Source organism: Rhinolophus hipposideros (genome assembly GCF_964194185.1).
Source record: "Rhinolophus hipposideros genome assembly, chromosome: 23".
NCBI classification, from domain to species: Eukaryota; Metazoa; Chordata; class Mammalia; order Chiroptera; family Rhinolophidae; genus Rhinolophus; species Rhinolophus hipposideros.
Window position 1 is genome coordinate 14,687,197 of NC_138069.1, and position 21,361 is coordinate 14,708,557.

The window sequence follows — 21,361 nt, forward strand, 5'->3', positions numbered from 1 at the left end:
TAAGATAGTACCCTTTCCTGGACATTGGAAAGATGGAGGCCTGACCTCTGTTTCATCATCATTTCCCCTATGGGCTTGGGAGGAATTGTTAGAAATTTCTTGAATGGTTTTGAAATGTATGTGACATGCAGTTGGGACTTTTCACTTGATAAATGACAAGTTTGGAAAACTTGAGTTGCTGTTATTTTGGACTTTGTTAGAGTTCAGACTCAATCATTTTAAAGAAGAAAACTCAGGTGGTAGCTCGAGCCAAGGCCACGTGGCAACTGATGTTGGTTTTGAGCTTCAGCCTGATGGCCTGCCACTTAGACCATGGTGTCACCACTTAGGCTTACAAGCTCCCCTTTTCACAGTTCTCCTCGCTTGTTTCACTCCCATAAAACAGGTATAGGCTGTTAAGAGAGCAGGTCATTCATTTACTGTGTTTCCCCGAAAATAAGACCTAGCCGCACCATCAGCTCGAATGCGTCTTTTGGAGCAAAAATTAATATAAAACCCAGTCTTATTTTAATACAATATAAGACATAATATATAACATGTAATATATTATATAATATATACCGGGTCTTATATTAATTTTTGCTCCAAAAGACGCATTCGAGCTGATGATCTGGCTGGGTCTTATTTTTGGGGAAACACGGTATTATCAGGAACAAAAAGAAATCTTGTCTTCCTGCAGAGGTTTCAGAGTAAGGGGCAATGGAGAGCCTCATTAAATATATAAAACCAGGAGCAGTTACCAAAGGCAGTGGGAACAGTTTGTGTGTGACTTAAACAAATTTGAACTTTATTTAAAGTCATCAGCACATGTGTAATAGAAGAAAAATAGTCATAATGGGATATTTTTCTACTACAGAACTTTGTTTCATAAATTTTATTTAAGTGAAGAAAATCTGGAATGGAGTAAAGGTAGGGCTTTTCTAAATGTCTGAAAAGTTGTTTTTCCTGTCATGTTCTGGTGTCATATTTGTTGATCTGACACGGCCTGGCTGTGACAGTCTCCTCCATAGCACGGATTGTTACTGGGCTACTCCTGAAACTAGCAAAATCCCAGGGCTGTGTCCTATCAGGGAGTTGCAAGTTTTCTGAAATGTTCTGTTCTTTAACAGGGTCCAAACTTACATGGGCTAGGCAGAAGCAGTGCAAAAGAGGCCTTCGTGACTTCAAAGCTAGTAGTCATAATGTCAGTCCTAGCCCATCTCTTGGATTAGCAGGAATCAAAGATATTTAAATTGTTAAAAATACAAGTTACTATGTTTTGATAATCTATACTATTGTGTTATAATAATCTATTCCCAGAACAAGCAGAGATACTGTCCATTGCTCTACAAAGTGTCAACTCTGCCAGGTTCTCTGGAAGTTAGGTTCTCTGAGTGTTTGTAACTCAAACTTCAGAATCTTCTTCAGTCTCAGTGTTAACGGCCATCTCTGATTGCTAGAGCCCCCCCAAGGAGGCCTGTAGGAAGCCCCTCCCCTCTCCCACAGCTTTCACTGTAGTCAAGCCTGGCATTATTATATGAGGTTAGCCACTCTGAGAGCCATGGTCGACATGCTGCATTTGCACATTTGTCACTGTTAGACGTGAGTAGTCTCATTCCTGGAGGTTGAATTGAAGCTCATTCATCTGGAGAAGAGTGTCAGTGACAGGTGCCTGCTACCCCCTCCCAGGGCAGGCAGGGCGATTTCCTGAAACAGGCACTGTGCTCACATAGAACATTACTGCTTCCACAGCCCATCAGAGATGCTTTTAAGTACTGTTTTAAAATAAAGAACCAGTCTTCCATAACCTTTGTTTTGTTAGGGTTTGTATCAGGAAACAGGAAAGATGATTTAGAGAAGTCAGCCATTTCAGCCTCGTAACACACCGCTTTCATCTATCTGATCTGTAGTAGATAATACAGTCTTTTGCTTCTTGAAGTATTTTTTTTTCTTCTGGGTTTTACAGATTCATACAGTTGGGAGAATATAAATTGAAATAAAACTGGGCTGGTAGAGACTAGAGAATGGCAGGCAGAAACACAGTGCCCGACCTCCCTGAACCTCACGTTTGGCTGGCCTCCTGAATGGTGGCAGCAGGACGAGGTACTGGGTGTTAGCGCTCGCATCGCCAGGGAGCTCTGTCAGCCCCAAGCTGCTCGTTCAGGGATCACCCTCCCATTGTATATTTGTTTTTCAAAATTCCTACTTAAGGCAGTGAAGCCAGGGGGAGTTGTAAGGCACACGAACACATCTAATTTAAGCTTTCTCCTTCATTATAGCATCATAAAATGTACACTTGAGGGATAATGTTTTTAAAGTTTTATGTTCTACAAAATTTAGCTTAGGTGATATTTTGCAGCAATTTTTAAACAAATAGAAATCTAGAATCAGCTCTATAGATTGTCATCATGAAGAGAAAAGTGCCTCTTGGCTCAGGTCCAATTGTAGCAGAAAGTAGCATTGTAATCTTCAGGGAGTGTAAATGTTACTTCTTTATGTGACTTTGAAGTCCCCTAAACATTAAAGATCTGACTTAATTTTCAATTTCTTTACATTTTATTTTTAAATTGCACGTTCGTTCTTTGGTTTCTCCTTGTGATTAGGCAGTGCAGGATTCTGACAGTCAGCAGTCTTGCAGAAAGCCGGTAACCCCTAACAGTCACTCAGCAAACAACAGCCGTAATAGTACATAATTAATTTTTCCTGTTCCTTTATATGCTTAATTTGGGTGGAGGAGTGAAAATCAAAGGTTGTTGCCACTGCCCTTGTTTACTCTGGTGTTTAAATTCCCAGAAAGTGCCTCCGATAACCCAGTGCCTGCACTGCTACCATTCATAACTCAGTTTGCAACTGGGGGAAGATGTGTCTCGGCACCGTGTGTTCAGTTTGTCTGTGACATTGCTAATGGAATTGGCAAGCCTGTTCATTTAGAATCATGGATAAGTGATCACAGCCCAATGGTCACTACCGAGCAGTGTTCTCAGCATAGCCAGAGCTTCAGCAGAGGAAGTAGAACGCAACTTAGAGTGTTTCTGGCTTGGTGAGCAGTGTCATTGAGGCAGTTGGATGGGAAGGTAAAGGTTTTAATTCAAATGAAGCAGCATCATTCGGGAAAGAGTCCAGCTGTCAGTGTTTTTGAGAAGCCAGTTGAAGGACAGTTTTGCTTTTAACAATGGGACATCATCCCCGTTTCTTTTCCATTTCTGACGAGGATGGCCTTGCGTCCATCTTGATGTCTTAATGCTATTTTTTTTTCTATTTGAAAAATAGCTTTGTGTTCAAATAAAACCCATCTTAGCTTAAAGTAAGCATCCATTCACCTGTCAAATGAGAAGAGCAACTTAGAATTTCAATTTCCTTCCTTCAAGAACGGCTGCAAAGTACATTTTTATTTGAAGATACCAGCAATTCTTTCCTGATGCCCTTGGTGCTATAGCTTTTCTCATGTTACTGCCCTCCCTGGGAGAACCTCTTTCTGAAGTGACTGTTCAGGCAGGTGAGAACCCATGGAAAGCCTGTGAGTTACAGACCCTGGGATCTTTCAAGGTTCTGCCACCAACTTACAGTGTGACCTGTGTTACGAGTCTAATTTCCTTAGCATAGAGCTAAAAAAATTTGTCCTTACAAGCAAGTAATCAATCTCTGAAAAGTAAAATGCCATTGGTACTCTTGTCATTAGTTCTGTGAAGGTCCGGGATGGGGTAGGTATATGTTTGTTTTCCTTTATAATCACAGAAAAATCTCCAAAGATCTTTTTATGATGTTCCTTCTTCTAGGTCGCCAACTTGGCCTGTTCCATCTCGAACAATGAAGAAGGTGTAAAGCTTGTGCGAATGTCTGCAAGTCAGCTCGAAGCCCTCTGTCCTCAGGTAAACTACAATCAGCAATGTTTAAGTTACCACCGAATTGGGTTTTGGCTAAGGTAGAGATGAGGTTTATTTGTTAGTTTTGGTTTTAGAATTTTGTCACTTGAAGACAAAACACTGATCCAGAGCCTGTGAAACGTGGAGAAATTTATATTTAATTTCAAGTCACATTTCCTCAGGGCATCACATGTTACTTGCTATCCCCTTACCCTTTATTAAAACTGCATGGTGTCCTCCACTGCTGGCAAGTGGAGGGTGGGCAGTGCCCATGCTGTTCAGTCTACACCCTCCTTGAGAAGGGGTAGTGCTGCAATCACCACAGTCACCCGCCTGTACTCCACTCCGCCGTTGCCCAGTATCTCACTTATACCGGCCCGTTGGAAGACCAGTGACAAGGTTAGGTAAGCGACATTACAAAGCGACGAGGTTAGGTCAGTGACATTACACGAGGTTAGGTAAGCGACATTACAAAGATTCTGAAGCACATAGAAGAAGAATGGTGGCTTCGTTAATGCCCAGAGTGCTGCCTGCCTCCTGTGAGGGGAACTGATCCTCTCGGTGGGGCTGGTAGGTAGCCCTTTCCCCCAACAGCAATTTCTTAGCAGTGTAAATGCTGTTCCAGTGGAAGAGTTGCCTCTCGTTTCCCAGGTGAAGAATGCTCATGGGCCTACTCTGAGGGTTTAGAGTTACCTTTCTCTAAATGGCATGCCAGATGGCAGTGGCCACTGATAAAAGGGAATCAAGCAAGGAAACTGGAGTCATAGAGTAGAGGTCACAGGACTGAAGTTTCTGCGTTATGTCTCCGACCAACTTTAAAATGTACGGTGATGTTTTGGCTCTTTCATATAAATTATTCCTGACACTCAAGGTAGGTGACCAAAGTAAAGCCTGATTACTAATAGGAGCTCCTAACGGTGCACATATTAGTTAGGCATTTGTTCTCATTCTCAACCATGTGGATTAATTTGCCAATGAGAGTTGCTTCATCTAAATATTAGTGTGATGGGCCAATTGTGAATACACATTATGTGAAGGACATTTCCCAGCTTTAATCTAGTCATGAAATCTGCCAGTGATTGCTAGCTGTACAGAAAATAAGCACAATGGATTGAATCACCTCCAGAAAGTTAATGGATGACCAAGTTGTATGAAATAAACTGAGAGCAGATTTCTAAAGATTTGGCATTCTTTCCTCAAGTTTGCCATTTTACCCTGTCAGCACTTTGTTTTTAATGTCTTTGGTTCTCCATTTGGTTTTGAAATGGTTGAAAAGCGACAATGCTTTCACATACTGACGGAAACAGATGGTAACATTCGCTGATCACATTTACCAAGGGTATTTATATAAATGATCTTAAAGCCTAGCTGTAGGCGGGATCTAGTAGATCCTAATGAAAATAGCAGTTTGCAGAAATCACGAGTGGTTGGGCCATGTTGCCCAGGTTTGAGTTTGCCATCAGAAAGTATCCTTTCTCCTTCTCCGTTGTAGTTTCATTTCTCTTAGAGCAGACCTCACGGGGAGTGAGCTTAGACAGACCACGCTTGGTATTTGGTATGTGTCCTGAATAAAAAGGGGTTTCTCCAGGTGTGATTATTCTCCCAGATTCTCACCTAGGTGCACTCCTATCATTCCTCACAAATGGCTGGGCAGGTTCAGTCATGGCAAATACAGTCCATTTGCAGGCTTGGTAATGACATTACGTGCAGTACCATGTGCCTTTCCCTCATTGCTTGGTCCTTTCATTATTTTTAAAGAGAAGTCAGCAGGTCAGATTTTTGTCAAGTCTCAATTTTAAATGATTGGTAACAGATTTGAAGTTTTGAAATTCTTTGAGGAGGGTAAACCAAACTCTTGTGGGAGCTGCATCGGGCCTACTCTGGCCCATGTGCTTCCTGTTCAAAGGGCCTCTCCTTCAGGGTAGCTGGGTCGACCCTTTGAGGAAGCAGGATTTGAGTGGAGCGCTCTCCTTGCTCTTCCTCCTGATGTGGACAGTGATCTCAGGAGGGTTTGGAAGGTGAGGGGGTGTCCTAGCGCTGAGGTGTTCACTGGCTTCTTTGATAAACACTCCAGGCAAATTAATTAACTAGGCTAGCTCGTTACTTTTCCAGGAGTTTAAGGTGGTGGTTAATATGCTATAGCATGTAGACAGTTATATTAAAGTCTATGTTTCTTTATTGTAAGGCTGCTGTCAACATCTGTCCGAGGGGGAATACATGTTAGACTTTTCCAGGCTGGTTTTTGTGCCTCACACCCCAGCTGTTGCTTTCAGGCAGCCCTGGCCCCCATGCCAGGGGAGGGGGCGGCTTTCAGTGGTTCTACTTCCAGTTTCGGGTTGGCTCCTAGACCTTATTGCTCCTTTCTGGAGGGGAGAGGACAGATGGAGCCTCCAGAGTCGTCTTCTTCCTCATTTTCCAGTTTGCCCATTTTAGAAATGGGAAATTTTGTTCTAAAGTACTAATATTTTAGTAGTCAAGCAACTTTAACTCCAAGTATTTTTTATTAAAGTTGAGTTGAGGAGGAAGTCACCCGACAGTGGTTTTATTTTGTTGTATGGGGGGGAAAGCCCCCACATTTTTTGGTGATTTGCTGTTATCATGGGTACGAGAGGAAGTAGGTCAGTTCTTTTCCTGCACTGCCCTCCCCTTTGTGGCTGCGCTCCCTCTTACTCAGTTTGTCAGAAAATGGACCCGCCTTCATCTGAGCAGAAAGGAAAAAACTGATTTGGGACAGACCATTTGTGTTCACATTTGTCCCCAACATTGTGTTGCTGGTGGACGTGCCGAAGTCGTCTCAGCCCCTGGTGGCTGCTTCACGTACTTCAGGTTTTCGATTCATTTTGTGCTAGTCGGGGGTGAAAACAGCAAAAACCAAAACAAAACCCATGTTTCTGACAACTGAGTCTTTAAAAGTTGAGAAAGGCATTTTGGAGATGATCTCACTTAATATTTTATTTTTCTTGGTTCATTGTTGCAAGTATGAGCATTGTGCACTTAACATTAATACAAATCTGGCATTTTAATAATTCATATATCCTGGTTTAAAACATGGCCTTTCTTGGAAATCTACAAAGGGCGAATTGAGTATGTGAAGCCACTGCTTATCTACATTTCTTTTTGTACTTTTCACTAAATTGAGAAATAACTTATGAAATTGTACATTCTTCTACCTCCTTAGGTTTATCTTCCATGTTGTTTTTTTTCTTCCATTGTGCTTGTGGGAACACTGATCATTTTTGTGGCTAACAGGCTTGACAAGCATCAAATAAGTACAAACCCAGACAGGCCTGGCCTACAGGTGGTGAGAAAATATACAGCTCTTACAGGAGCACCCAAGGCGGAGCGGCCAGGGTAGCCTGCGGCCTCGGCTCTCATTCATGTATTATTTCACAATCATAAGACCATCTGCCTTCGAATCACCTCACTTCTTCATTTCTGATATCCTCTAATCTTTTCTCACAAAGCAGTTTCACAGAAGGGCTCCAAGGAGATACTTCTGACTAAGTTTCACCATTTCCTCTTTCCGCCACCCTCACCCCCATCCCAGAGGTCTGCAGGTCCCAGGCCTCCAGAGATACTGCAGTCTCCTTGTCAGGCTGGCATATTGATATCGGTCTTGTTTTCTTTTCTTGTAAAGTTTGGTTTCCATATTATAAAAGATGGAAAGTGTTTCTTTCTCTTCCATTTTCTTGCAAAGTCTGTGTACTTGGTATTGGTCCTTTTTTATATGTTTGGGAGAATTTATCAATGAGGCCATCTGGCCTGGAGTTTTCCTCATGGGAAGGTTTTTAATAGTGAATTCTTGAATAGATATCAGGATATTCAGATTAGCTGTTTATTCTTGAGTGAGCTTTGGGAGTTTGTATTTCATCAATTGCTACTCTGTTTTCTTCCTTCTGCTTGCTTTGAGTTTAATTTGCCCTGTTTCTAGTTTCTATAGTTAGAAGCCTTTAGATCCTTGATTTGAGATCTTCTTTTCTAATGAACAGTTAAACGTTTAATGCTGTAAATTTCACTCAAAGCAGTGCTTTAGCTACATCCCACAAATGTGTGTGTTAAATAGTGCAGTTGAGATGGTCAAGAAAGACCTCACTGAGAAAGTGCTATAGAAGCAGAGACCTGGAGGAGATAACCAAGCAAGCCATGGAGTATCTTAGGGGAGAGGACTCCAGGCAGAAGGAACAGCAAATGCAGAGACTTTGAGGAAGGGGGTCAAATTGTAACAGGAGTTTGGGTAGTGTAGGGCCTTTTAGGTACGGCTTTTAGTGACATGGAAAGCCATTGAAGGATTGACATGATCTGAAATTTTAACAAGGTCTTTCTGACTTCTGTGAGGAAGGATGGAAGCAGGGACACCCCTTAGGAAGTGTGGTAAGCAGAATAATGCCCTCCGCCCGCCCGCCCCCCGAAAGAGGGAGGCATTTTCTAATACTTGAACCCTGTGAATGTTAACCTTACATGACAAGGGGGACTTTGTAGAGCTTTAGAGGAACGGTTTAGAGGTTTTAGAGGAACGGTTGCACCAGTCTAGTCGGTCTAATTCTTCAGTTTTTTTACATTTAACCAACAACCCTGTAGTTGGTTAGATTGTCCTAGATTATCCAGGTGGGACCCCGCCTTAATCCTAAACCTCTTTAGGGTGGCAGGCAGGGCTGTCAGCATCCAGAGTCAGAGTTAGAGATGAGATCATGGAAATAGGAGTTGGAGTGATGTGGCCACAAGCCAAGGAATGTGCACAGCTTCTAGAAGTTGTAAATGGCAAGGACTGGATTCTTCCCTAGAGCCCCGGAATGAACAGTTCTGGTGACACTTTGAGTTTAGATCTTTACAAACCATTTTTGGCCTGCGGAACTGTAAGGTAATACATTTGTGTTCTAAGAACAACTATGTTTGTGGTAATATATTACAGCAGCAATAGGAAACTAAAACAGAGGCTCTAGTACTAATCCAGGCAAGAGGACAGTGGATTGGTGAGCACTGGTTAGAGTCTGGATATATCTTGAAGGTAGAGTTTACTGAAGGATTTTATGTGAGGTGGAGGGGAAAGCGAATAGTCAGGGAAATTCCAAGATTTTGAGCCTACGAAAATGGAAGGGTGGAGTTGTCATTTACTTTGATAGGGAAAAGTGGTTTGGCAGAAGAGCTAAAGGGCTCATTCAGCATGGCTGGGAACAGGAAATCGTAAGTTTTATTTTGGATGTGCTTATTTTGGAATATCTGAGACATCTGTGTAGAGCTATCAGGTATGTAGTAGGGTATGAGTTCGGGGCTAGAATGAGTGCTGTAGGAAAGAGATGTGGGATTAGTGAGCAAAATCATGAAACTAGATGAAATTGTTCATATGTGGGAGGAGTGTAGAAAGAGAGAAAGTATCGAAACCTGAGGAACTCCATTAGTGGAAAAAGATAAGACAGCAAAGGCGATGGAGAAGAGGTAGCTAGAATGGTAGAAATAAAACAGAGAAAGTGATAAAATCTAACATCCAGGTAATTGGCCGGATAGCTCAGTTGATAAGAGCTTGGTGCTAATAACACCAAGGTTGCTGGTTCTATCCCAGTATGGGCCATTGTGAGCTGCGCTGTCCTTTAAAAAAAAAAAAAAAAAAAATCTAACATCCAGGCCTCATAAAACACTTTGCATACTAGGAATGGAAGAGAATTTCCTCAGCCTGGTGAAACATGGTACTTAAAGGTGAAAGGCTGAGTACTCTCCCCCTACAGTCAGAAACAAAACAAGAATGTCCATCATCATTGTGCTGGAGGTTTTAGCAACGGCAGCATTTTAAAACATGACATTCACTATGGTAGAAGTGTCTAGTGTGCGTCTTTGCAAATTCAATGAGCAAAAATATTAACTCACATTAATTTGCATTGCTCTGTGAGTACATTTGCCCCCTAGTTGTTGCCTAGTTGTTTCTGGTTCACCTTAGGTAAGCTGTCCATGTCTTTCCCTCATTTTCTGCTGGTATTTTTGTGTTTTCCTTACTGATCACGATACACACACACACACACACACTTCATCTATCATGTACATACTTAAATAGAGGAAGTAATATAATCAAATTTATAGATTGACTTCTCCCATTGTTATTTGGAAGTAGAGAAGAGTTTTCTAGACATAAAAAATATTTATTTCTATTTACATTTTTATTCAGTAAATACATAAATTATATTCTTCTGGCCTTGTTATTTTTAATTTAACTCATCTATCTGGACACAGTCTTAGCACATAGATATAAATATGAAGTGAGGCTGTAACTTAATGGCCCATTCCCCACTGATAAGTGATGTCACTTTTATCATACATTCTAATTTGCTCTAGGATAGGGTCTGTTTTTAGACTATTCTGTTCTGATTAGCTTTATATATATCTTAACTATCCCTCTCTTACTCTTGCTCTCTATCCCCAAGATTTTTTTTGTGTGTGGCTATTAGCTATTTATTGTTCCAGATTAATTTGTAAATAAATAGGTCAATCTTCCTACCCTTAAACATGGAATGTATTTCTATTCATTCAAGTTTTTTTAATGCACCTCAGAAAAGTTTAGTCATATTTTTTTGTTACTTTAGTCCTGTGGGATTCTTTACAGATTTAATCCTACATATTAATTGTTTTCATGAAGATCTGACACTCCCCTCGGTTTATATTCTAAATTTTTTCTAGTATATAGAAAAGTTATTGATTTTTATATATTTATATTGTCTCTAGCTACCTTAATGAATTCTTATTAATTCTGAGAGTTTTTTCAGTTGACTCTTTAATTTCCTAGATAAACAAAGGTCATTTGCATTGAAAAGTAATTTTGTTGTCTCCTTTCTACCAGCTTTTTCTATCTTTTCCATTTCCCATTTTATTTCATTTGCTAGAAAGACCATTATATTATTATTTAACTAATGGTGACAGTAGGTATTCCAATCAATAACATCTTGATTTTTAAGGTAAATGATTCTAGAGTTTTACTACTAAGTGTCAGATGACTATTTAAAGTAGTGTTTTAAATATCTTTCCTATTTTTAATTTACTAAGAGACATCAGAAATGAGTATTTATCAAGTGTCCTTTTCCTCAGGCAAGTTGCTGTGCCTCCGCTGCACTTTCTCAGATAAGATATATTACAGAACAAAGAGAGCAATTTTCCCTTCGTAAGGGAAAATTATCTTAGTATTTACAACATATAATTAAGTCCCTGCCTGTGTTTACTTGGCTCTCTTTGGAAATATTTTCTTCAGCTAGATATTCTTACAAGGTCTAGCTCCACTCTGATTCACTGATACATGAATGAATTAATGAGTTAATTAATGAAGTGAGTAGTCCACAATGGTGAATCACCCAGTGGAAATGAATGGTGAGAAAAAGAACAAGCCTTGAAAATGATGAAAATATGGAAGACCACAGCATAACATATGAGAAAGATAGGTTGTCTCTTCCAAATAATTTGTTCAAATCCATACACTTTTGAAAGTTATTACCTAATAACTGGGATGGCCCATTCCCCCATGATAGCCTATCACTTCCAGTTGTTTAGGAGGGAAGAGGAACGGTTGCACCAGTCTAGTCGGTCTAATTCTTCAGTTTTTTTGAACTATAGTGTTTGGGGGCTAAGTTGATAACATCATTCTTGAATACTCCTCCAGTATATTAGGAATTATACACATGACCTGAATGCATGTGGTTCTTACATTGCCTAAAAAAAGAATCATCCCAAACTCCTACCCTCGGGTTTTTATGCCCAAATGCTTCTCTGGAAACTTTTTCTGCCTTATCCATATCTCCACTCCATCACCACCAGTTTCCTCTTGTCTGCTTCCCTTCTAAGTTGCATTTATTATAAACACATTTATTTTTAATAACCCGTAAGCACCTTGTACCTAGAAATCTTTACTGATTATTCTGTCAGCTCATTTTCATGCCGTTGTCATTCATTCAGTGAATACATCAAAGAATCTGAGTAGATACTTCTCTAAAGAATTTATACTACTGGTCAAGAAGCACTTGAAAGAAAAGATGTGTAACATCATGAGCCATTAGGGAAATGAAAATCATAACCACAGTGAGATAGCACTTCACATCCACTAGCATGGCTATAAATTTTTTTAAAAAGGAAAAACAAGTGTTGGTGAGGATGTTGGGAAATTGGAACCCTCATACATGCTGCTGGCAATGTAAAATGGTGCAACTGCTTTGGAAAACAGGAAGGAAGTTCCTCAAAAAGTTAAAAGTTAACCATATGACCCAGCAATTCTACTCCTAGTTATATACCCAAGAATAATGAAAACATAAAAACATGTATATGAATGTTCATAGCAGCATTATTCATAATGGCCAAAAAGTGGAAATGAGTCAAAAGTCCATCACGTTATGAAGGATAAATAAAATGCGGTACAGCCATATAATGGCATGTTATTTGTCAATAAAAAGGAATGAAATACTGATACATTTTACAGTATGGATGGACCTCAAAAATATGTTAAGTGAAAGAAGCTAGTTACAAAAAGCTACATATTAATACAATTCCGTTTATATGAAATGTCCAGAATAGGCAAATCCAGAGACAGAATGTTGTTAGTGGTTCCCAGGAGATAGGGGTAAGGAGTGTTGAGAGAGACGGGGGCTGACTAATAGATGTGGGTTTCTTTTGGGGTGATGGTTGTACAACTGTGAAGATACTGAAAACCACTGAATTGTACAGTTTAAATGGGTGAATTGTTTGGTATGTGAATTATATCTCAAAGCTTGTTTTTTTAAGAAATAACTTTTTAAACTTTTTTAAACAATTGTTTCTTAAACAATTGTACACTTTCTATGCAGTTATTATATGTCAAATATGCTGTTAGAAAAATTCTTGAAATTGGAATACAATATATTTTTCACAAATGTGCTTTGATAATGTATAAGGAACCTGAAATGCTAAATATTCATCACAAGATTACTAAGAATGGTGGGTAACTGAACAAACCTAGATATCCCACAGTAAGAAAATAGTGCTATACCGCCATAAGATGGAATAATAAACAGTTAATGTTTTAAACATACATTTAATGATACGGAGAAGTATTTAAAAGAAGAAACAATGTAGTTTTATGTAGCATGTCATACTAATTATGTATTTTTTGACATGCATGCATGCATACATTTGAGGAGAAAAAAGCCTGGAATATGTTAAAAATTATAGTTGTTATCACTGTGGAAATATTAGAGGTGTTTTTGTTTGTATTTGTCCATAGTTGCAATGTATTGCTGTATTTCAAATGTGTTACTTCTCTACATTCACACATAAAAACCTACCGTTTCACACACTTCTCTCCTCCATCTGTGTTAACGGTGGAACGTGTAGTATCGTGTCCTGGGGAAGGCATGTGAAACTAAGCCATAGACATGCTGACCATATTATCCCAGTTTGATTTTCATGACTTTGAAGGGTAAACAATGAACTTTAATATTTTTGCAGGTTATCAATGCTGCATTGGCTTTGGCAGCAAAACCACAGAGTAAACTAGCCCAAGAGAACATGGATCTTTTTAAAGAACAGTGGGAAAAACAAGTCCGCGTTCTCACAGATGCTGTGGATGACATTACTTCCATTGATGACTTCTTGGCTGTCTCAGGTAATGAGCTGGGTCCCCAGAGAGGCATGTGAGGATACGCATAATTACTTTTGCCTAAGTTACAATAATGGACAATCAAAACGCCCCGGAGTCTGGGCAGGTAAATTGTTCTAGCAATAATGTGCAGGTTTTCATTTTAATTTTTTTTTAAAAAAGCTCCCACTGTCCCCTGAGCCATGGAGGTGGGCTCGTGTCCCCTGTGCTGGGGCTGGTCTCGGTCTAGACATGAATCAGAAAGCTGGCCGGCAGAGACCTCCCTTTTGTATAGAGCAAGGTATTACAACTGTGACCTGTACCGCACCTTAACCATCCACCCCTCTTCCTGCTGTGTGTTTAGAAAAAGCATTGACCTGTATCCTAGAGCCTGTGGGTATTTGTTATGAGCAAGAGAAATTTAGGCGAAGGGAATCCCAACACCATCACCTTTAGTTTCTTTTGTAAACTAAATATTTTCCCTTCTTGGAAATCTCTCCCTCACAAAAATGATCATAGTTTAACTGCCTACTTTTTGAAAGACTCTGCCTGCATGATGCACAGACAGAAAACAGAGAGGAAATATTTAAGTGCCATTTAATTAGGAACTTGCAAAAAATAAATCTGAGTAATTCACCTCACAAAACAGTTGATTTCATTATATAAACATAAACTGGTAATGACATAGTAAATCGCATTCATATAGAAAATGTCTGTCAACTGTAATTCTCTGTTTGTCACACAGATAAATGTCAGTCCATCTCCATTTAATGCGCTCTCCATTTGATGGGCCCTCTGCTGCCCTTGGCCGCCCTGCTTGCTCTCTGGCGATGCCAGGCTTCCTAAAGCCAGCGGTTGTGGGGAGAGTCAGTGGCTGGGTGGGTACTTGTAGGGCTGAAACTACCTGTCACCCCAGGGAACCCCAGGCTGAAGGTGGGAGATGCAGGTGGCAGTGGGGCTTGAAACAGAAGTGGGGCTTCAGTCCCTGCACAGCAGCACAGTCCTCCAGCGGTGAATGACCTTATAAGGTGACAGTGTGTTCCACATGCCAGTGTTCCCGTCGCTGCCTGCTTTCCGTGGGGTTGGTGGCTCTACTGGACAGAGTAGGGAGCAGGCCATCTGTAAAGTGCAGAAAGGGGGTAAACCACGCTGCTGCAGGACCGCCAGATTGCAGGTGCTGGTGCTTTAAAACAAAAACCCATTTGCAAGCACATCTTTACAGGTGCCAAAAATGCAGCAATGGCTTTTTTGGGAAATCTTGGCCTTCTGTTGTTTTTCCCAGTGAAGTATTGAATTATTCTTTTTCATAGGTTTAGAGAAAAACATTCCACCTTCACAGCACACTTTTAAGCAAACAACAAATTCTGAACTCTCAGTGCAAAGCCCCCCTCCAAAGACAGCTATTCCATTCCTAAACTTCCTTTTTTGTGCTTAGGGTGGGTAGATCTCAGGCTTGGTCTCCAGGGATTTTCAGTCCTTTTTACAGCAAAATAAAATGGAAGAATCTAATGTCCTTCATGTAACATTCTTCAAATCTGAGAACAAAAGGGATTCTGCAGTAGTATTTAGTGGGATCCAGGCAGTATCTTCAGGGTATGTGACATAAAACAGAAGAACAGTAAAGAGAAATCAAATTCTTTAACAGATACACTTTTGTCTGGTATGTTCAATTTTTATGCAAATGTGGAAAGCGTAAGGGTTGATTTGATGGAAAGGAGTTTAGACATTTTCTATTTAGCATATAAAAAACACGGAACAATTCTCAGTCAGAAAGTGGTGGTTGTTGCAGAGCATCTGAATTTTCGAGGTCTACCCTGATGGGTTTCTCTGATGTTTTGTCACAGACTTGCTTAGCAATGTCAAGTAACTAATCAACAGGACAGGGCTATTCGCAATTCTTCTGATTTGTATGATGTGCTAAAATTTTTAGGGGCGTGGGGTGAAGGGAGGAGACAAGCAGCAGATGGCCGTGTGGAGTTCTCCTGGATTAAGCAGGTTATACCCTCACGCACCTGCCTCGCCCATGGCAGCTCTAGCACCTCGTTTGTGGGGGGCCTAGTGATGTCCCCCCTGACACACAGCCTCAGTAGGAAAGTGGCTGGTTCTCACTGAGAGGAGCCTCACTGGTAACTGGCAGGCACCCCCCCCCCACCCCCCGCACTGGTCCCCAGCATCTCTAGGTGTGCACTGTGGATTGGAGAGCAGGTGGCGTGCACAGCAGTCGCGGGCAGGCTTTAGACAGGAAGCCGTGTCTGGGCCTCAGCCTGCCCTGCCCCTCAGCCAGTCCAGTCCCCCCGTTGCCCTTACACACGTTGGTGCCTCACTGGTCCCGTCAGTGAGGTGGGTGTGTTTCTGAATAGCGGGGCTGCCAGGCACATGCCAAGCACAGGTCTGCCTTTCGGTTAGCGGGCTTCATAAAATTTTGCTAAATGAAAAGTAAGGATGCTGCTTGGCTGCCTGACTCCTTGGAGTGGTCGTTGTCCACTGTGTTCTGGGCTGGGGCCTTGTGGCCCTTGTGAGCGTTTTTGGGGACTATTTCCACTGATAATTTTCTACCATCTTGGAATCCATGGGGCCTGGATGTTGGCTGTAGCCCGGCCCACTCACCGAGAACATCCCCAAGGGGAAGGTATTGAAGGAATAGGTCTCAGAGGCCCCTCTGCTGCTTTATGTCTGTTGTTCCTGGATGTTTTGTTCCATCGGCTCCAGAAGTTCCCTCAGACTTATCATAAGGCGTAGCCTAAATTCGTGGCGCAAAAAGTACTGATCATCTCGTGTACAATCTGGTGAAGCCGCCAAGACCCTGTGCCTGCGTTTTTATGAGGCTGCAGGGCGGGGGCAGCTAGGGCCACCTCATGTCAACTATGAGACGGGGGCACGTGACAATAGAGAGAGGCACATGCAGCCACCTCAGGTAAGGGGGAGTGGCGACTCTCTCCTCCCAGCTATTCGCATGTTGCCTGGTAAATACGGGAGGTGCGTTAGGATGCTGGAGAGCATCCAGCAAACCGGGAGTATGTTTATATTGACTGATCCCTTAATCGTGGTTTGAAATTTATCAAAGGGCTACTGTTTGAATTTCATTTGAATTGTATTTAATGAATGTTTTCCAGAAATACAGTTTACTTTCTCATTCGTTTGCTTGCATGTGGAAGTTTTGGTAACTTTTTTTATTTTTATTTTTCAAAGATGTGAGTGGTTCTAATTGGTTTATCACATTTCTTTACTAAATGCTCTTGGAAACAAATCATTTCATTAGCTACTTTAGGACAACACACGAGTGATGATTTGTCCTCTGTCTTCTTCATTATCAGTGTGTCCAAAGAATTTGGTCTTGATTGGGAGGGCATTAAATGAAAGGATTATTGTACCTAATTTTTGTTTTTGTGTTTAATAGCAAAAATGCCAAACAGAAGGAAGTAGCTAGGTAGCAGTGAAGTTAGGTTTGATTTTTGACTCCTGTGCCCACTTGCTCTGTGACCTCGGACAAGTCACTCAATACTTCTGTGCCATTTCCTCATTAATTAGTGGTGATTTTATTTTTTAAAGAAATGGCACCCGTTAGTTAAATGTCAAGCACTCAAATTGTTTCCTGTTATATGTAAGTCCTTTATATAACTTAGTGTCTCTGTGTGTATAAGGTTGCACCAATAAAGCTCTCCAGAGCAAGGGGTATGCAGAATGGGTCCTGTTCTGCATTGTGGACTGAAGTATAAGTTTATGTATTCTTTCTGGAGAATGCCAGTTGGCTTCGTTCCTGGACGGCAGTTAGGCACCATACATCTACTTTAAACATATGTGCCTTTGATTTAATAATCCCATTGCTAGAAATTTTCCCCAGGGACATGTACACAAATAAATGTTTGCCAAAATACTTGTACGAGGGTGTTCACCTCAACCAAAATGTGTAAGAGAAGACTGGATAAGTGAATTATGGCCCCTCCATCTGTTTCCCCCCGCCCCCCAAATATTAATAATCCTGAAACAAGGATGCAGCCATTAAAATGGATGAGTTGCAGATCTGTACATAGACCTAGAAAGGTTTTCAAATGAAAAATAAGTATAATAGTGTCCATAATATGATTCCTTGTGGACAGACTGTGGTATGTGTATGATTTTTTTTTTTCCTGTTAAAAGCACCAAAAAAAAAAAAAGACTACATTGAACAGTCAGAGTTTTTAATGGGATGCAGATTGGTGTGTCCACTCAGCACGTGTAAACCCATGCTGTTTCCTGGGGATTTCAATGAAAGCTCAAGTAATTTATGCTGTGTTAGCGTGAGAGCCCCCAACCCTCCTGTGTTTGCACGTGGCCACTGAACATTCACTTCTCCCCTTGGGCTCCAGTGTAGAGAGCAGGGTTGGTGCTATGTCCCAGGTGTGAGGTGGCCTCAGCTGCTGGGGCTTTCTTAGACGGCTGTTCAGTGAGGGTAGAGAATATTACTTTAGTCAGCTTCCTTCCTGAAACGGAAGGCTTCCTTTGTCACTAAAGGTTTGGGTTCATCTGGGGAAAAGCCAGTATGAATTTAAGGTCTAAATTGATTTTACATAGGTGTCTAAATGAAGCTAGAAGTTTAGGCCACTTTGTTTAGTGAACAAAAATAATGCCATCCGTCAGTAATTCTAAGATGTGCTCCACCCCCGCCCCCCAATATTAACAATCCTGAAACAAGGATGAGTCTTAAAAATCAATGATGAGAAACATTGGTTCATAGTTTAGTTAGCAACATCTTTTCTTTCCTTTTTATTCCTTTCCTTTTCTTAATGATGTAAGACACCAGTGTAAAATACTGTGCTAGATTCAATAAAAGCAGCAGTTTTTAACCAAGGCCTAGTATGGTAGGCAAGCTCAGTACCATTCCCTTTAGTTTAAATTAATATGTAGAGTGTTTGTACTATATTTCTGATGGGCTCCAAATCCATTTATTCTTGTAATTGTTTCAAATATCCCCCCTAAAATGTGTTTATGTAAAAAGTTTAATATGTTTTCTCTTTTGATAGTAGTACAATGATATAAACCTTAACAAGTCTCCTAATTTTTGAATTAGTAGATACTAAATTACGGTCGTCTTAGCTATATTGTGGTAATTCATTTTTCCCTTCTGTAATAGGTATTCTTACTATACTCTGGCTTTCCTTGGAAAGATATTTTATTAATACCAGGAGTGCCAAAAAAATGCGTACAAGTGGACACTTCGGTCAGCGTTGCTCAAGCAGCAGATCGCTGTAATCAGAAGTGTCTGGGCGCTGATGGGAACCACTTTGAGCACCTCTTGTAATTGCAGAAGTCAAACATGACTTGTATGTATCTTTTGTTATGAGTAAATATTGAGTATTACAATTTTAATACAGTTTTCCTTTCTTAAAATATGTATACATTTTTTTGGCACCCTCATATATAAAGACTTTTAAAGCAAGTTTAGGTTCACAGCAAAATTGAAAGGTAGGGATTTCCCATCTGATCTCTGCCCCCACACGCACAGCCTCCTCCATTTCAATACCTGCCACCATGGTGGCACGTGTTACAAACGACACATCATTCTTGCCCCAAATCCACAACATACATTATTATTCACTCTTGCTTTACATTCTGTGGTTTGGGGCAAATGTATCCATCATTATAATATCATATAGAGAATTCACTGCCCTAAAACCAAAACCTCCCTGCTCTGTCTATTCACCCCTCCCTCCAGCCCCTATCCTGTCTCCTTAGTTTTGCCTTTTCCAGAACGTCATGTAGTTGGACTCATACAGCATGTAGCCTTTTCAAACTGGCTTCTTTCGCTTAGTCATCTGCAGGTAAGATTCTTCCGTGTCTTTTCATGGCTTGATAACTCATTTCTTTTTAGTGCTAAGTAATATTCCATTGTCTGGGTGGACCCCAGTTCATCTGTTCACCTACTGAAGGACGTCTTGGCTGCTTTTAAGTTTTGGCAATTATGCATAAAGCTGCTATAAACATCTATGTGTAGGCTTTTATGTGGGCATAAGTGTTCATCTCCTTTGGATAAATACCAAGGTGTGTGACTGCTGGATAGTTTTGTAGGAAAGATGTTTTTACCAAATCTCTTTTCAGTTCTTTCACATTGTTAGGTCTTTCTCATTGTGATTTCTTTGTCATAGTCCATTGTGCCTGTGGCTTTAGTGCAAAGATCCTTATACATTCGCTGCCTGCAGTCTGTCGGGAACTCCGAGGAGGAGGGCCTTGGGTTTGGGGCCCACAGGAGCTCCCGAAGCCCAGGCAGGGCATTGTGGTGGCTCCGTTCTCTGCTCCATCTGCTCAGTGCCACGTGCCTCTGCTGCCCTTGAGGAAATGGTATAGCATCACCACGTTCTTGTTTTGGGTATCTTAAGAGGTCAAGCTTATTGCTAGCTCCCTTCCAGACACTGTCAAATATAATGTGCCTATGTTAGCAGAGGCTAGGAATGGTGTGGCTTTGGAAGTGGATTAAATCAGAAACTAGTCCTGGATAATGACGTGTCAAAGCACAAGGTAGCCAGGGCAGGCAAAGAAATTACCAGCTGTGTTTCTTAAACAGATTGCATTTGCCCTAATTGTTCTAGCTCTTCCAGAACTGGCCATTAGTCTTTCCCTGTTGTGCCAGATACTCTTGGTTTAAGGGAGTGAGCATGTCTGACACTGCTTCGAAGTTCCCACATGTCATGAGGAAAGGAAGGAAAGAAACGGCCAGGTGATCACCTGGGACCTTCCTTTTGTTGCTCGCCCATCTGCCCCGTGGAGGCCAGGCAGCCCTGTCATTCAGGCTCTGCAGTGGTCTCTGCAGTTCTGGGGCAGTGAGAGCATGCCCTGTCCCATTCTGGGTCTGTCACTACAGAGCGACCTCATTCGTTCTAACGGTTGCGTAGTGCTCATAATTTATTACCCACTCTGCTGGTGGACATTTGGGTCGCTTCCACCTTGCTATTATAGATGAGGTTGAAGCCAGCTCCTTATACCGAGGTTCCCAACATCCACTGTCAAGCTTTTTGCTTTGAGGAAAAGTAGTTTTGGTGGGTCTTCCAGTTCCAGCTCTCAGACTGGTAGGAGCCACTTGTCAGCTTTAACAAGATTCAGAGGTTTCCGCAAATACCATAAGAGGCCTACCTGAAGCCCACAAGAGGGTTCCAGAATGTTTGCCCTCAGGTGGGCTCCCTCAGCACCCTCCTGATGAGGCTCCAGCCTGCTTCCCAGCACCTTCTCCTGTCCCAGGGCTGTTGTGGCTTCTCGGTAGATTGACTGCTGTTGGCTCTACTGGAGGAAGGGGCAAAGGACGAGAGGATAAAGCCTTACAGTGGACCTTCAGATTTATGTAAATGTCTAACCACTATGTTATACACACCTGAAACTAGTATTTATTGTATGTCAACTGTAATTGTAAAAGAAAAGAAGCAAATTAGTCCCCTTCTTGTGGAAGGCCTCCTCCCTCAATCAGCTTTTTGCTTGTTCCTCAGAAAATCACATTTTGGAAGATGTGAACAAATGTGTCATTGCTCTCCAAGAGAAAGATGTGGATGGGCTGGACCGCACAGCAGGTGCAATCCGAGGCCGGGCAGCCCGGGTCATTCACGTTGTCACCTCAGAGATGGACAACTATGAACCAGGGGTCTACACAGAGAAGGTGCTGGAAGCCACCAAGCTGCTGTCCAACACAGGTACGGGAACTCCCCCATCACTGGTGCTCCCCACACGCAGATGGCCTCGGTTAGGGGGCAGATCAGGATTCAGGTCTTAAGGGGTTCTGGGTGGTGCACAGACTAGTGAGACACTGGTCAGCAAGAGTAAGGCCTCACACACACACCTCCTGCATGTGTGTCCCAGGATTAATGGTTAGAATAATTCTAAACATCCTATTTAAGATGGACTCTGAATTAAAATCTGTTGGTGAATAAATGCTAAATTAAGGAGGGTCCCATTCTTAAGGCCTCAAGTTAATCTCACTTCA

At 41.5% G+C, this 21,361-nt stretch overlaps 1 protein-coding gene across 8 annotated transcripts in view; it reads left to right on the top strand.

Annotated features, from left to right (window-relative positions):
* CTNNA1 (catenin alpha 1) overlaps positions 1–21,361 on the top strand; it is a 268,908-nt gene that overhangs the window by 238,054 nt on the left and 9,493 nt on the right. For all 8 annotated transcript variants that reach the window (XM_081035629.1, XM_081035631.1, XM_081035628.1 and 5 more), the window contains exons 10-12: positions 3,756–3,848; positions 13,290–13,446; positions 20,871–21,071. In XM_081035629.1, the coding sequence (XP_080891755.1) occupies positions 3,756–3,848; positions 13,290–13,446; positions 20,871–21,071 (451 nt within the window). The remainder of the gene's footprint in view (positions 1–3,755; positions 3,849–13,289; positions 13,447–20,870; positions 21,072–21,361) is intronic.